General features: G+C 46.6%; 1 protein-coding gene across 3 annotated transcripts in view; it reads left to right on the forward strand.

Annotated features, from left to right (window-relative positions):
* The first annotated feature begins 5,983 nt into the window (after positions 1–5,983).
* The window catches only part of SUSD4 (sushi domain containing 4), a 154,540-nt gene continuing 145,654 nt past the window's right edge, over positions 5,984–14,869 (forward strand). Inside the window, exons 1-2 of one of the 3 annotated variants that reach the window (XM_029593107.1) lie at positions 5,984–6,156; positions 6,603–6,766. In XM_029593107.1, coding sequence (XP_029448967.1) covers positions 6,637–6,766 — 130 coding nt within the window. In that variant the 5' untranslated portion in view covers positions 5,984–6,156; positions 6,603–6,636. Of the gene's footprint in view, positions 6,157–6,246; positions 6,404–6,602; positions 6,767–14,869 lie in introns of those variants that run through there. The other 2 variants (XM_029593110.1, XM_029593109.1) reach the window with 2 other exon arrangements.

A 14,869-nucleotide genomic window follows, 5' to 3' on the forward strand; every position in this document is an offset into this window, starting at 1 on the left:
CCCCGGCACCCAAGGGCTCAACCTACAGGGAATGTGGGCTGATATCGGTGAAGCTCCAGTTGGGCCTCTGCTTCCACCAGCTCCGCCAGCTGAAGGTGGGGACCTGTTCCTCCTTGCAGGTTGTGCTAACTCCACCTTGGTCCAAGGGTCCACGCCTGCAACACCAGTAACAGGTTAGTGATTTCATGTTTTAGTTTTTGTAGGATGGATGCCATCCAATCCCAGTGATTTGTTACTCTTTAATTTGTCAGTCTGATGTATTACATCCTCCATTGTCACAGATATTTGTTTTAGTTGCTCAGAATCTTTACCATTAATGAATGCTTCAGGTGGGATATGTTCCCAACATCCTCCACCATAAAGACTAAGGCAAAGAATTAATTTAGTTTTTTTGCTATTTTTTTTGTCCTTCTTGAGCATCCTTTTTTGCTTCTTGGTCATCTAGAGGCCCAAATGATTCCCTCACAGGCTTTTTGCTTTGAATGAACTTGAAAACATTTTTATTATTAGGTTTTCCCTCACTGGCAAGCTTCTTCTCAAATTCTCTCTTGGCCTATCTTACTACTAGTTTACATCTAACTTGCCAGTGCTTGTGCTCATGTCTATTTTCATTATTTGGGTCTGCTTTCTATTTTTTTTTTTTTGAATGATGCCTTTTTAACTTGAACTGCCTCCTTTACCTTATATGCTGGTAGTTGTTTGGCCTTCCTTTGACCTTTGTTAATGCATGGAATACATTTTATCTGGGCTTCCAAAATGGTATTTTTTAATAATGTCCATGTCTTGTGCAAACGTTTAACCTTTGCAACCACTCCTTTTAGTTTTTTTGTAATTTTTCATTCAATCATAGTCTCCCTTTTTAAAATTACAAGCTACAGCAGTAATTTTACTTAATGTCCTCCCTTCAGTGATTATATTTGATTGTATTCTGAGCACTATTGTTTAGCAGCCCCACCACAGTAACTCCTTGAACCAGATTACGCATTCTAATGTAAGACTGGATCTAAAGTAGCTTCCCCTCTCATCTGTTCTAGAAACAGTTGCTCCATGATGTAGTCATTTATGACATTTAGAAACATAACCTATCATGTCTTGATGAAATACTCACCCACTCAATACTGGAGTAATTGAACTCTTACCCTTCACACATGGAATTTCTATCCATAAGGATTTCACAGTGCATTCTGTTTCCTGCAGGATTTTTATCATGCTTGATTTTATGCCACCTTTTGTATATAGTACTATCCTCCCACCAATTTGATCTGCCCTATCACATTGATATAAATTACACCCGGTATCACAATGTCCCATTGGTTATCCTCCTTCCACCATGTCTCTGAAATGTCTATCCTCGTATAATGCCATACATTCTAACTCACCAGTCTTCCTGTTCAGACTTCTGGCATTTGCATACAGACATTTTAAAAGTATGCTTTTATATTTGTACTTTCATTTCTATTTGTATTCACAACCTGCTTGTTAGCAAACGATACATGAAATGTAGTCATTCACATCTGTGTGCTCTTTTGTCTATATCCTTTTAGGCTAATTCAGCCTTAACCACAACCTCTCTACTGGGATATTCTAACTTCTTTGTTTCACAGAGGACATTTCCCATACACTTCTGACAAGACTGTCGGCTTTCCCCCATGGTCTATTTTAAAAACTGTTCTAGCTCCTTTCGAAAAGTTAGTGTCCTGACAGAACAGGCTCCCCCTTCCCAAGAATGTTCCCCACTTCCTAGCAAATCTAAAGCTTCTTTCCTGTATTATTGTTTCATCCATGCATTGAGACTCTCTAGAGCTTAGCCTGCTTCTGGATCATGTGATGAAATGAGGAGCATTTCTAAGAGGCAATCCTGGGGGTTCTGGATTTTCTAGCTAAGATAACCTACCTGCTGTACTTAAGTCATTGGTACTCCTCCAAACAATCTCTAAATCTTATCTATCTATCTATCTTATTGGGTCTCCCTCACGTTCCTCTCAAATGTTTTTATGTTCATATTCTCTTAGACGCAATGTTTTAATGTAATGCCTACCCGCGACTGTTCTGTTGTACTGTAAACCGGTATGATCTGTATATTATACAGGAATGTCAGTATATAAGAATTCAAAATAAATAAATAAATCTATGTGGCACATGAGAGCCACTAACTTTACACCAGACAGGCAAGTTACCAATAGATCCTCACATCCACCCAGTATTGTAACTGTGCACCCTTGGGCCAAGACAGGATTGGCTCTTCCTGCAGGGAAGAGCTCTGCAGGTTCCCACCATCAGCAGTTGAACCCAGGCAAGGCAGAGACCCATTGGGACCTATACTAGTCCTTGTTCCCCTCGGTTTGAGCCTTTGCGTGCTGGGGCCACAGCAGGACTTAGGTTGGGTCTCTGCTGATGGCAAGGTAGGCTCGTGGAGAGCTGGGTTGTACGAAGGTGGCAGTCAGACGTATCCAAGGTCCACGTAATGGTCAGAAGCAGGTATCTGTCAGTTGCATCTGAGGTCCAGGCAATGGTCAGAGGCAGGTAGCGGTCAGTTGTATCCAAGGTCCAAGCCGGGGTCAAAACCAGGTATCCATCCAAGGGGAGAGAAAAGGGATGGATAGGCAGGACAGGAAAGCAAGGATAAAAAAAGGTGGACAACGAGACTGGAGAGAAGCTGGATGAAGACTGAAGACAAGATGGAACAGGGCAGGAACACTAGGAAGCAACATGTCCTGCAGAAGTGTAGCTGGACCTGTTGTTGAGGCAAGTTGGGTCTGAAGCGTTGCCTTTTTTATAGGCCCTGGTTGCTGACATCATCAACAGTTGCCACAGTGGATTTCCCGCCGCGGTCCCTTTAAAAGGCAAAAAGATGCGCGCATGCACTTAGGAAGAGACACGACACTCAAAGGTCAACGGCGTCTAGCCGCGCGTGCGCTGTCGGTGTCCGCGTGGAGGTTGGCATTCTGCCGCACGGGACAGAGTGCTGTCAGCATCGGCCGCAGCTGAAGCAATTGGGGGCCCAGCCGGGAAGGTGAGTGCGGCAGTCTGTGGGAACAGCCCGCGGACCGCCAAACTTAACACTCAGCTATTTACATTCCTAATGATCAAATCAGCAATTGTAACAGCCTAATCCTTCCCTCTGGGCACACGACCCTGGAGACACACATCCTCTGTGTGAGAGGATAAAGCATCAGCTGGAGGGCAGGTCAGAGCTATGGGATCATTTCCTGCCACACCAAGGTGATGGTCTCCTGCCAGGTGACCTTGCTCTTCCAAAATAGCACAAGGGCTGCTAGACTTAAGTTGGGACTGCTCTACTATTTATTTATTTATTTGTTTTTCTATACTGACATTCAATAAGGAATATCACATCGGTTTCCATAAGACGTGCCACACTGGGTTAGACCAAAGATCCATCAAGCCCAATATCCTGTTTCCAACTTCTCTCTGCATCTTAATTTTGTTGAGTTGCTAAAGTTAAGCTCTTTAAGGAGTGGGTGTGTCTCTCAATTTAATGGTTTTAAATTTGACTAGGGATTTAAAATTTATTATTTAGGTGTATTTTAAATCTAAGTTATAAAGAAATTACGCATTTTTCTGGGTAAATATCGGAGCGCCCCCCCCCCCCCAACAAAATCAATGACCAGGCCTTTCTTCTCAGCCCCCTCCCCTCCTCCTCCAGTATCCCATATATCTCCCCCAGCCCTCTTCTCCTTCATCTCCTCCTTTCTCCCCCATCTACGCTTTCTCTTGTTCCCTGCTCCAACCTTGCCCACCTCACTTTCCCCAATCCCCTCACTCACACCCTCCCCCACAATTCCCATTCCTCCACTGACCCCCACCACTTGGCTCCTTTACTCCCACCCCCACAATCCCCTCACTCCCACCCACCAATCCCCTCACTCTATTACTCCATCCCATCACAATCCCCTCAACCACCTCCTTCACTCCCACACCCATGATCCCCCCCCCTCACTTCCTACACTCTCCCCCACTCACCTTCATTCCCTCCCTTTCCTGGAAAAGAACCTTCAGTGGTATGGGATGGCACATTATTCCTTTCCAAGTGTCCCCCAAGGTGCTGCCATGATGGCGTCACTCACCCACCTCCATGCTCCTAAAGAATCACGGCCTTGCAGGGCCTCGGGTCTCTTCCTCCTTCTTGGTTGTCGGAACCTGATGATGTCATTCAGGTCCCAGCAGCTGAGAAGGGGGAAGAGGGATCGAAGCACTGCAAGGCCAGGATCCTCCGACTTTAGGAGCATGGAGGGTGAGTGACAGGGATCGGTGCGGGGGTAACGGCAGCAGCAGCAGTGGTGACAGCCGCCGCTGGGGAACAAGGGACAGCACCAGGCCAATGAGACTTTACTTGTTCTTCTGCCAGCAGAACCTTTTTTGGGGGGACTATGGCCTTTGGGGGGACTATGGCCTTTGTGCTGCCCCCCTCCCCCAGCTTCCAAAACTTATGCCTCCTCTGAAGACCACAAAATTAGGGTGAAAATTAGTTTAAATCAATTTTTACCTTTGGAAAAATCCGGGAAGTTACGGGTGAATATCAGTTTAAACCAAAAATAAAGGTCTCTATCTATATAATAAAAGATGTCACAGGGTGGATGGGAAATGGGAAGGGTGAGGGTGAGATTAGTTGCCCACGAACTAATATACCTTCTCCCTCTGTCTCTGCTCTTTTCTGTCCTCTAATACCCTCTCTTCCCTTTCCTCTCTCTCATGTGTTTTTCCTCTCTCCCTGTGTTTCTCTGTTCTTTTCTTTCTTGCATGACTTGTGCCTTTGCTCTTTTCAGAATTAACAAGATAACTTTATTGGCATGATAATTTTTAAATGTGTTGCCAAAGTAATACATAAACAAGATAATTTCGTAATACCCTGTGAATATGTGCATAAGTAATACCACTTTAAAACTTCCCTTTGCAAATTATCTCACCAACACTACCTGCACACAATTATACCTGCTAATTTGTGCATTGAATTTTTTTTGGAGAAAATTTGCAGGCATACTTTTGAAAAATGTAATAGTAGGCAGGTAAATGCAACCCTTCTCCAACTCAGGCTCAGCCCCCAGAAACACCCAGGCTCAGCTGCTGGTACATTTGTTTGCATAGGCATAAAAGTTTACCTGCATATTGGCAAGGCAGTTACATAACAGGACATTTCCAGTTGAAAAGCACTGTTTTACTCACAGAAATGCTTCGGACTTTACTCTCTCTGTGGTTAAAATGAAAGGGAACATATTTACAAACCAGAAATAATAACAGTAAAGATAAAATTACAGAGTACAGAAAGGACAATAACAAGGACAAGTCCCAGATTCTAGTGCTGGTTCCTATTGTTCCTGGTCAGATCCAGTTTCTGGAATGGTGGCAAGATACAACACGTTATTTTCTCTTCTCTCCCTGGGGCTGGGGAAAGGGAGTGTTCCTGTCTGCCCTAGCTTTCTCTTTCTCTCTCTCCACCTGTCTGCCCTTCTGTGTGCAGGACCAAGCGGCTTGCAGCTAGCTTCTTTAAGGAGGCTCCGTGACAGACTGATGTCCTGGCCCTGAAAATGCAGGAATCCAAGTGCGAACATAGGTGGGAGCGACGTGGTAGGCATAGTGCAGACTCTCCCTGCTGGATCATCTTCTGGCCAGTTCCCCAGCTCTTCAATGCAGTTCTTTCTCTAGAGTTTAAAAGCACTGGTAGAGCTGAGCTACCTTAATAATTATTGTTGCCATAGAGGCTTCCTCCTCAGCCTGTTTAAGAAGTGGAATGATTTCTTTCCCCCCCCCCCTTTCTGTTACCACGGCCAAACGCTTTCTCCTTCGGTCGAAGCCCTTTCTTGGGGGTTTAGCTGCCGGAGCTGCTTTCCCCTTTCCCCGAGGCTCCGGAGTCCCGCTCTGCTGGAGCACCGAGAAGACGGACGAGCTCGTGCGCAGACAGGTGCAAGCGCGCCGGCTTCCCATTGGCTCGAGGAGCTGCGGCGGGCGCGCGCGAGAGAATCCCCCTGGCGTCTCGCGCAGTGCCGGTCACGGACAGGTAGATGATGGCGCGCGCGCGCGCGCTGTCTGCCGTTCCCCTTCAGCAGGCCGGGGGCCGTCTCGCGCAGCAGAGGTCGTGCACGGACGGCTCGTTAGACGGAAAGGGGATTAAGAAGCGGTGTCCATGCATGAGATTCGCAGGTGAGGCAGCAGCGAAAGGTGGTTTTCACTTAAAAAAAAAAAAAAAAAAGAAAGAGGGGGGAGGGAAGGAATTAGAAATATTAGTATCGCGTTTCCTGAATGAATCCAACCAGTGTTTGTAAATGAAGCCTCCTGCTTACGAGCAAAGCGCAGGGTGACAAGCCAATACCGTGAAGTACCGGGGCACCACAATGAAATGGAGCGCCTGAATATTCCTTGCCTTATATATTTTGCAGCAGGCCTAGAGGTAAAGTGATGCGGGCGCGGAGCCCTCGCCTGAGGAAAGGCGGTTTTCAGTTTCTGGGCATACTGGAGAAACGTTAATTAGCATCTTACATTAGGATTGCCACTTGTAGGCGGCGCGGGTTGGGGTTTCTGAGACACAAAGGAGAGAGGAGTAAGCTATTAAATGTGCCTCTTCTTTTTTTTTTTTCTGCCCGTTTCAGACCGTGGCGAACGGATGCCTTTTGCTGATGAAAGATGTATCATGGAATGAAGGCAAGGAGCGGAGATCCGTTTCTGAAAGAGCAGCAGCAGCATCCCAGGCTTTCCCCTCTGCTTGTGTGGTTCCAGCTCTGGCTTTGGTTTGGCCCTGCTCATTTCGCCTTTGGTGAGTTCTGCTGACAGCTCCTCTGCATGGCACAGGTCGGCTTACTTTCGGGCTCTGCTGAGTCTTCAGTTGCAGACAGACAATTGGATTTTGTGTTAGGTGTGAGATGCTGCCCCTAGAGAAGGTAATTTTCAGAGGCACTTTTGCATTTGCAGGCAGAAATGGCCTATTACAAAATTGCCAGCCCAATATTTGGGTAAACTTATTCCGCTCGTGTGTAAGTTTATCTAGCATGATCGGAGGCATTCAAGGGAGCGGAATTGGGGACGGGTTTGATCTTATTCACATACCTTCAGATTTTAAAAAGTGTGTGGATAAGTTCTTAGTCTGACCCACTATGGGTGTAAGTGTTCATGAGAAATTTGTGTGAGGGTGTGTTAGCAGGTGTAACTTGTGGCGGCAGGATTTGGTGGGATAATTTTCAAACTGGACTTTTGTGCGTAGATCCGCTTTGAAAACTTGTGCTTATTTACTGACTTTATTATGTACAATCTTACAAAGATATTCCCCCCCCTTTAGTGTCCTGATAAATGAGATTTGATTCCCCCCTCCCCCTCCCCAGTACAAGGAAATCAAGTACTGTAAGGGACTCTTTCTGGGTCGGTAAAGACAGCTAGGACCTCATGAGGTCATGTGATGCAACTAATTTCTAGGTAACATGAATTCTAATAGCCGTCCTTGAGTAAGCCGGATTCTTTGTGGACTGTGATAACGTTTCGAAAGCTGACAGAGTTGTGTTGCCTGGAAAATTCACACACAACCTCTTTGGATACTTCTTACACTGGTCTGATTAAAAGATATCACTTGCAAGCATGCCAGGAATCCAGGCAAAAAGACAAACCTCTATGGGATTCACTTGTGGCCTCTTGCTTGCTTGTTCTGTATACCCTCCTGTTGCATTGCAGAACATGGGTACATTCGTAAGGTAAATTTTGTAGCTTTTACTGTTTTCCAGTGGAGAGAAATTAAGTGGAGGAAGATCAAGGATCTTGATAGGTCCTGATTTTCCTTGGCATTGACTGCTACAAGCAGCAAAATGAAGATATTACATTTGCTTTTACCCTTTTAAGAAAGCATTCAGGAAGTACTGAAGCAGACATTAGCAATAACATTAATCTTTACAGCTATTTTGTGATGCCTACGCTCCTTAGAAATCCTATCCCTTTCCTCACAGAAACAAAGAATATGACTGCAGATCAGGACTGTAAGATCCAGTCCTGATTGCTTTTCCAGTTTACTTCCTGGTGCCATTCTGTAGACCCACTGGATCTCTGGCTTTCCCTTTCACGTCTTCATAACTAAAGGATCCTCCTGTGCTGATCCCAGTATTTCTTCAGTTTGGTTTCTGTTTTTGTCTGCTCCACCTCCATGTCCAGAGCACCACTGTTAATATAATTTAATGGAGACTGTAAATGATATGTAAGTTAATAACTGGCGCAAGGAATGCCTTGTTGCGCTGGAGGTGGACCCTTGGTCTGGTGCAGGATTGGTAGGGCCCTCCGGTCGGACCCGGAGAGCGCCTGCCACCAGGAGGCGGAGCACAGGAGGAGACAGAAGCTAGCTGGAGCTTCGCCAACAGCAACCCGGGGTTCCCTCAGGTTGAGCCCTTGGTTACCCGGGCCGCCTGGTCTTAGGTGGACCTCGCAGGGTCTCCTAGAGGTAAAGTTCAAGGGAGTGCCCACCACGAACAAGGGTGCGCGGTCGGTGCTCAGACAAGGAAGTCCAGGTGTTGCAGGAAGCCAGAATAGAGTGTCCGAGTGTATGGCAAGAATCAAGGCCAGAGTCTTATGCAGAATGGTCAGCCAGGCAGAGTTGGTAGCAAGGGTCAATCCGGACGTAGTCAGGTCAAGCAGGAGGTCGGGTTCCGGGTGGCAGACGAGCGTAGTCTGTGTTCTAGGCAGAGGTCAGGGCAGGCAGCAATCAAGGAGTAGTCAAGCAAAGGTCAGTACCGTGAGATCAGTCCGAAAGGTACTACCAGGGATGGAGAGACGAAGGAGCAGGAGACTCTGGGACTGGAGACACAGGAGACGCTGGAACAGGAGACACAGGAAACACAGAGAGGCAAACTTGCTATCACCAAGTGATCGACCCGATTGCCAAGGCAAGGAAGTGACGGGAGGCACTTCCTTTTAAGCAGAGTTCAATCTGGTTGTGCCGCGGAGCTGAGACGTGCCTTTGGCCCTTTAAGGGGCCGGTCAGTCCGCGTGCACCTAGGGGCGGGGGCCGACGCCACAGAGGACGCCGAGCCCCGCCGCAAGGCCTGGTTGGAGCTGGGAGGTGAAGCGCCGGGGAACGCCGCGGCAGAGGCGAGGGAGGCCGACCCGGGACTGGCTGGTGCGGAGGGAAGGGTAAGTGGTCCCGTGAGCAGGTCGGGCGCAAGTGGGACCCGCAACATGCCTCTTATTATCCTAAGAGAGCCATTTGAGCAGTGAGAAGAGTGTTAAGTGAAGCTGTGCAAAACTGCTCAGAGTGACTTTTTTTTTTTTTTTTTTTACAGAATGAGACATTTCCCATAGCAATGCAGCAAATGTTAAAAAAAAACAAACCAAAAAAAAACCAAAACCCAGTTGAAAATAGAGCAACAGACTTGGAAGAGAGGGCTTTGTTTTTTTTCATTCTTTGCATTCATTTAATGTTGGGGAAGGAGCTAATGTGCCATGAATAATGCAACAGTCCAGAATTTGGGGAGATTGTTTTGTTTATGAGACATTTCTTCAAAAGCCGATAAGTATTCAAAGGCAACAAAGTACTGAGCTGTAGAATCTGGTTCAGAATACAGGTCCTGTGATATACTGCTTTGAAATTTTGAGGTTCCCTGCACGCTTAGACTGAGATTTGGAAATCACTGGAGCAAGTGATTGGAAGCAGGAGGGCGCCAGGGAGAAAAACACTTTATAGCTGTAGAGACGATATGCTTTGATTTGTTTGGGTGGAATATCTAGGCTTAAATAATTTATTTTTTTATTTTTTTATTGTTGTTCGGAGTCGGCCTCGGTCAGTTGCCTGCTTCTGTGTCAAAATTATTTCCTACGGTTACTGAAAGAGTTTTTTTTATATAGAAAGTAAAATGGTAACACAGTACAGTTCACCGTCTGCCAGTTCCCTAGCGGTGATCCATGAACAGTTAAAAAGGAGCAGCCTTATTCACAAAGGATCTTTTTTTTTTTTTTTCTTTCTCTTTTTCCCATTCCGTGGCTATAGAAAAAAAAAAAAATCTTTAGTGAATCAGGGCCCAGGCGTCGCAGAGAGTTGTCTCTCCCAGTGGAAGAACTGCCTTCATATACTCAAACAGCATGACACTGGAGAAACCTGGAGTTGACCTTTTTTTTTTTTTTTTTGTTCTTTAGATTAGAAATGCAACCGGTATTTGTTTGTTTATTTCTAATAAATCTGGTTGCAGATGTAGCCGGAATGATAGCGGCACTTCCTCCATTTACCACTGTACACTGTAAATTTATGAGACCTGTTTCACTGTAGTCTGACAGCACTTTTCTGCTGTGCTGTCCCCTGAGGGCAAATAGTTCCACTGCAAGATCCTTATGCAGCTTTGGAAAGGTAAATCATGTTCCTCCTTAACCTTCTCCTTTTTTTTTAAATAAATAAAAGAAGCCACATTTGATAGGCCTTTCTTTACAGGGAAGCGTCTCCATCTCTGTAATTTTTAGCTTCTCTGCTCCAGAACTTAATTTGTGGGATGGGGGGGGGGGGGGGGGGGGGGGGGGTGCGGGGGAAACGGCCTGGAACGCAGTCCCGGCACCTCTGTTTCCGACTCAATAGGCAGAGCAGCAGAATATTCCACTCCAAACCCTCCTTCCAGGCAGCCTGCAGGGAAGGAGAAAAGAGCTGAGCACTAGTGAGAGGAGGGGGTGGTGGTGAGGGGGGGGGGGGGGGTGGAGCACCGGTGGGAGCTGGAATAAGGAGGAGGAGGAGTACTTTGTTCACCTCTGAATGTGTGAGAGAGAGAGAGAGAGATTCACACCCGGCTCTGGCTCTTCTCACGGTTCACACCCGGTCCCTCACCTATTCCGCTTCCCTATTTGTCTACAAATTAAGGCCTGCTCTGCGCTGTTCTACACCTTTTCTGGGTCATTGTTATCCTGAAGTGTGGGGCCCAGACCTGCATCCCTATACTCCAGGAATGAATCTAACAGAAAGCTCTACACAAGTCCGGGATAAGGAAATGCCGCTGGCATATCTGCAGTTAAAGTATTTTAGATCTGTTCAGGTGTGGGTGAATTATTATTATTATTATTTTTTTTTTGGAGGGGGTGGGGGAGGGTCACGCCTAAAAGTCTCCCAGCCTCTCGCCTCATCCGCTGAAAAAAAAAACCAGGAGATGCTGCCGGGGGCCGGTCATGGAACCTGCACACTAGAGGTGGCGACGTTTGGCCGTCGGTGCTGGAATCGGCGCAGGGACCGCAAGCCGCTGTGCCCCCCCCCCCCCCCCCCGACTGGTCCCGCTGCAGCACCTGTTTCCTCACGAGTTTTTCCTTGTTCTCACAGGGAGCCGCCCCCCCCCCCCCCATGTAAGAGGAGCGGGCGGGAAGCCACCGTGGAGCCAGTGAGCGTGCGCTGACTCGCTTGGCCGTGTGCCGATTTTGCGTCGCCGCCGCCTAGCTTTCTCGGAAAATGCCACCCCCCCCCTGAAAGAGTATGGGGGGGGGAGGGGGGACGCTGCTTCCCCCTCCCTCCCTCGAGTCCAGCCCTGGGTTTGACCTTTCGGCTTCGGGCGTGCGCCTGATATGCTGATGCATGAAAACCACAATGTCATTGGCTGATGAAGTGCTTTGGTTGGCACGCCTATTGCACTACTGTTCAGACTTTATCAGATTTTAAACTAAAATCCAATTAAGAATATGAAAATAATAGCTTCTGTGCTGTTGTGAGAGCATTAATACCTGCTGTGCTGTCACTCTGACCATCGGAACGCCTCTGCCGCGGCTGCTGCTTGTCTAGCTCTGGGTTTGACCTTGTGCCTCGGCCGCGTATGTGCGTGGCGTGTTGTATCGGCAGGCCATAGCCGTCCTTGGGTGTTGAAGTAACTTTGTTTCCACCCCCCCCTTTATTTTTAACCACACAGCAATATCATCCCAAGACTTCATTTTCCCTCCTCGAATTGTGAAAATTGTTACATGGGATGAAAACTGTTCTGTTTCAGAGTAAGCAGTGTGCAGTCAAAGATCTTTGCACAGCATAAAATCATAGAAATGTTTGGGCGCTTAAATGTGCTGAGGGGCAGCAATGCCATTTGCTGATTATTATTATTTTTTTTTATGTTTAATAGCTAGAAATACCAAGTGAATAAACAAGTTGCGGGTGATTATTATCTTTTTATTATTTTATCACTTGCAATTTGTTTTGACTTTTTTTTTTTTTTAATTCGTATCTGAGTGAGCTAACAGGATAACCACATCAATCCTTCTTGGTAGCTGAATCTACAGCAGCTACGCTAGGTGACCATACCAGTACCATGTGGCTGGTTTAAGTTATGCTCCAGGCACCGACTTCATAGATGGTGCTGAAGGTACCTAAATAAATATGCAGCATTTTGTCTAATCAATAAACTTCTTCATTCAAGCAAAAATGAATAATTAGCACAGCGACCTTTCTCCATCCCCAACTGAAGGTATAAAAGCTAAAAAGCTAGTGCAGACATGGGTATGCATCTAAATGCAGAACATTTTGCACGATGGCAAGAAAATATGTCGGACATGCACGTATAGTTTCTCCCTTTATAATACAAAAACGAGCCACGAGCTATGTGTCCTGTTTGGGTTCGGTCCGGGAAGAACAGAGGGCGCTAATTCCCTGGAATTGCCCTGTTTTCACAAATTGTTATTGGGAACATTTTGGAATTCTGCTCTCATTTTAACAAGATAGCAAAAAAATTAAAGCCCAATAAAAGGATAAAGCAACCACTGGACGACAGGGCAGTTCCTGGGAATTATTCTGTCATCTGGGGTGGCAAGGCATTGGGGTTCCGCTTTTGACCATACTTTCTTCTAGAGCAGGGGTCAGGAACCTATGGGCTCGGGAGCCAGATATGGCTCTTTTGATGGCTGCATCTGGCTCGCAGACAAATCTTTAATAAAAAAGTAAAAATCTAACAAAATCCCCCACCCTCCTGATGCCCCCCAAGACCTCCAAAATTAATTTACTACAACCCCCACCCTCCTGACCCCCCCAAGACCTGCCAAAAGTCCCTGGTGGTCCAGCGGGGGTCCAGGAGCGATCGCCTGGACTTGGGCTGTTGGCTGCCAGTAATCAAAATGGCGCCGACGGCCCTTTGCCCTTACTATGTCACAGGGGCTACCACCGCCATTGGTTGACCCCAGTGACATAGTGAGGGCAAAGGGCTGTCGGCGCCATTTTGACTACTGGCAGCCAACAGCCCAAGTCCAGGAGATCGCTCCCGGACCCCCGCTGGACCACCAAGGACTTTTGGCAGGTCTTGGGGGGCGTCAGGAGGGTGGGGGGTTTTGTTAGATTTTTACTTTTTTATTAAAGATTTGTCTGCGAGCCCTGGACCCCCGCTGGACCACCAAGGACTTTTGGCAGGTCTTGGGGGGCATCAGGAGGGTGGGGGGTTGTAGTTAGTAGGGCTCTCACGGAATTACATTTTAAAATATGTGGCGTTCATGGCTCTCTCAGCCAAAAAGGTTCCCGACCCCTGTTCTAGAGGCTGATGCAATAAAATGTGCTAGGCATTGGGCACCACTTTATTTTGGGTTTAGCTTATATTTTTTTGTGAGCTACAATTACATCCTATGTATCAGGGTTTCAGTGCATTAAAATGTGTTCCAAGCCAGGAAGTAAAAAACAGATATACGTTTAGTGCACTTTGCATGCTAAATGAGCTGCATATGGAATTACTTTCAATACAGCAAAGTGCACTAAAATTTGGCCTACTTATTTTTTTTTTTTTAACAACTTTCTTTTGATGCTAAAACTTCTCCGCAGGGCTGAAGTAAAGCTTCAGCTGCCATTTAATTCTATAGGAAGTCAATGGAAGTTAGAGAATCAAGTCACCCGCCAGCCTGGTATCTCCAAGTTGGGAATCCCTAGACACGGGACCCACAGACCTGGGTGTCAGGACAGGCCCCTCAGGCAGCCCGAGTCCCCTGAATCTAAGCAGTTTGATTCCAGGACTCCCATACTCTCTAACCTATCTCCATTATGCCCAGCGTCCCTTATGCCTAAGCTCCTTCAATCTACCAATTGCCCACTGTGATCCCCCCACTATCTAAGGCTTAGATAGAAGCCCACAGTCCATTCACCTACCTACACCCCCATTCATTAACCCACTTAGCTATCCCTCCCTCCACCCACCTGCCTACCTCACTCACACGCCTAACTCCCCATCCACCTAACCCTCCACTCTCTCACTTACCTTCCCCCACTTGCTTACCAACCCTACTCCTCTTCACTACCCTACCCCAGTAGGTGGGTGAGGGGTGGGTTAGGTGAATGGATGGTGGGTGATTGGGTAGGTGGGTGGGTTAATGGGGCTCTTTCTGGTCCCCAGACAAAAGTCCCTCTGCCTTGGGGCTCCTGGGTTAGGCAAGACTGGATCAGTGAACCTCCAGTTTTGTTTTTTTTTAATGCAATGGTTAAAGGTGTGAGTCAATCTTAACTTCCACCTCTAACCAGTAAAGTAGAAAAAAATGGAAGCTAAATTTAATTCCATTTTAGCATATTTATTTTTACTTTCAATTTAGTGCACAATTTTAACTACTTTACAAAATGCATCTCTTTTTCTTATTAAATTGGAAGTAAAATAAACATTTACCATTGTAGTTTAAAAAAAAAAATCAGCACTAAAAATTTGCCATAGTGCTCTACTGCTGGTCTAAGAGAGGACGTTGTTGTAGTACTGGGTAGGCCACGTTGATTCTCGAGCGGCACAAGCCGGTTGTTTTATTTAAAGTATCTGCACTGAATATTAATGAGATACACGTGCACTGCCTCATTGCATGCAAATGCATCTCATGCATATTTATTGCGGATGTCTTGAAAACCCGACTGGCTTGTGGCTCTTGAGGACCAGTGCTGTTAGCAGCTCATCGCTGGGTACTGAGTAGCACAAGAAATGAGTACAGGCAT

This window comes from Rhinatrema bivittatum, chromosome 3, assembly GCF_901001135.1.
Source record: "Rhinatrema bivittatum chromosome 3, aRhiBiv1.1, whole genome shotgun sequence".
Classification (NCBI taxonomy): domain Eukaryota; kingdom Metazoa; phylum Chordata; class Amphibia; order Gymnophiona; family Rhinatrematidae; genus Rhinatrema; species Rhinatrema bivittatum.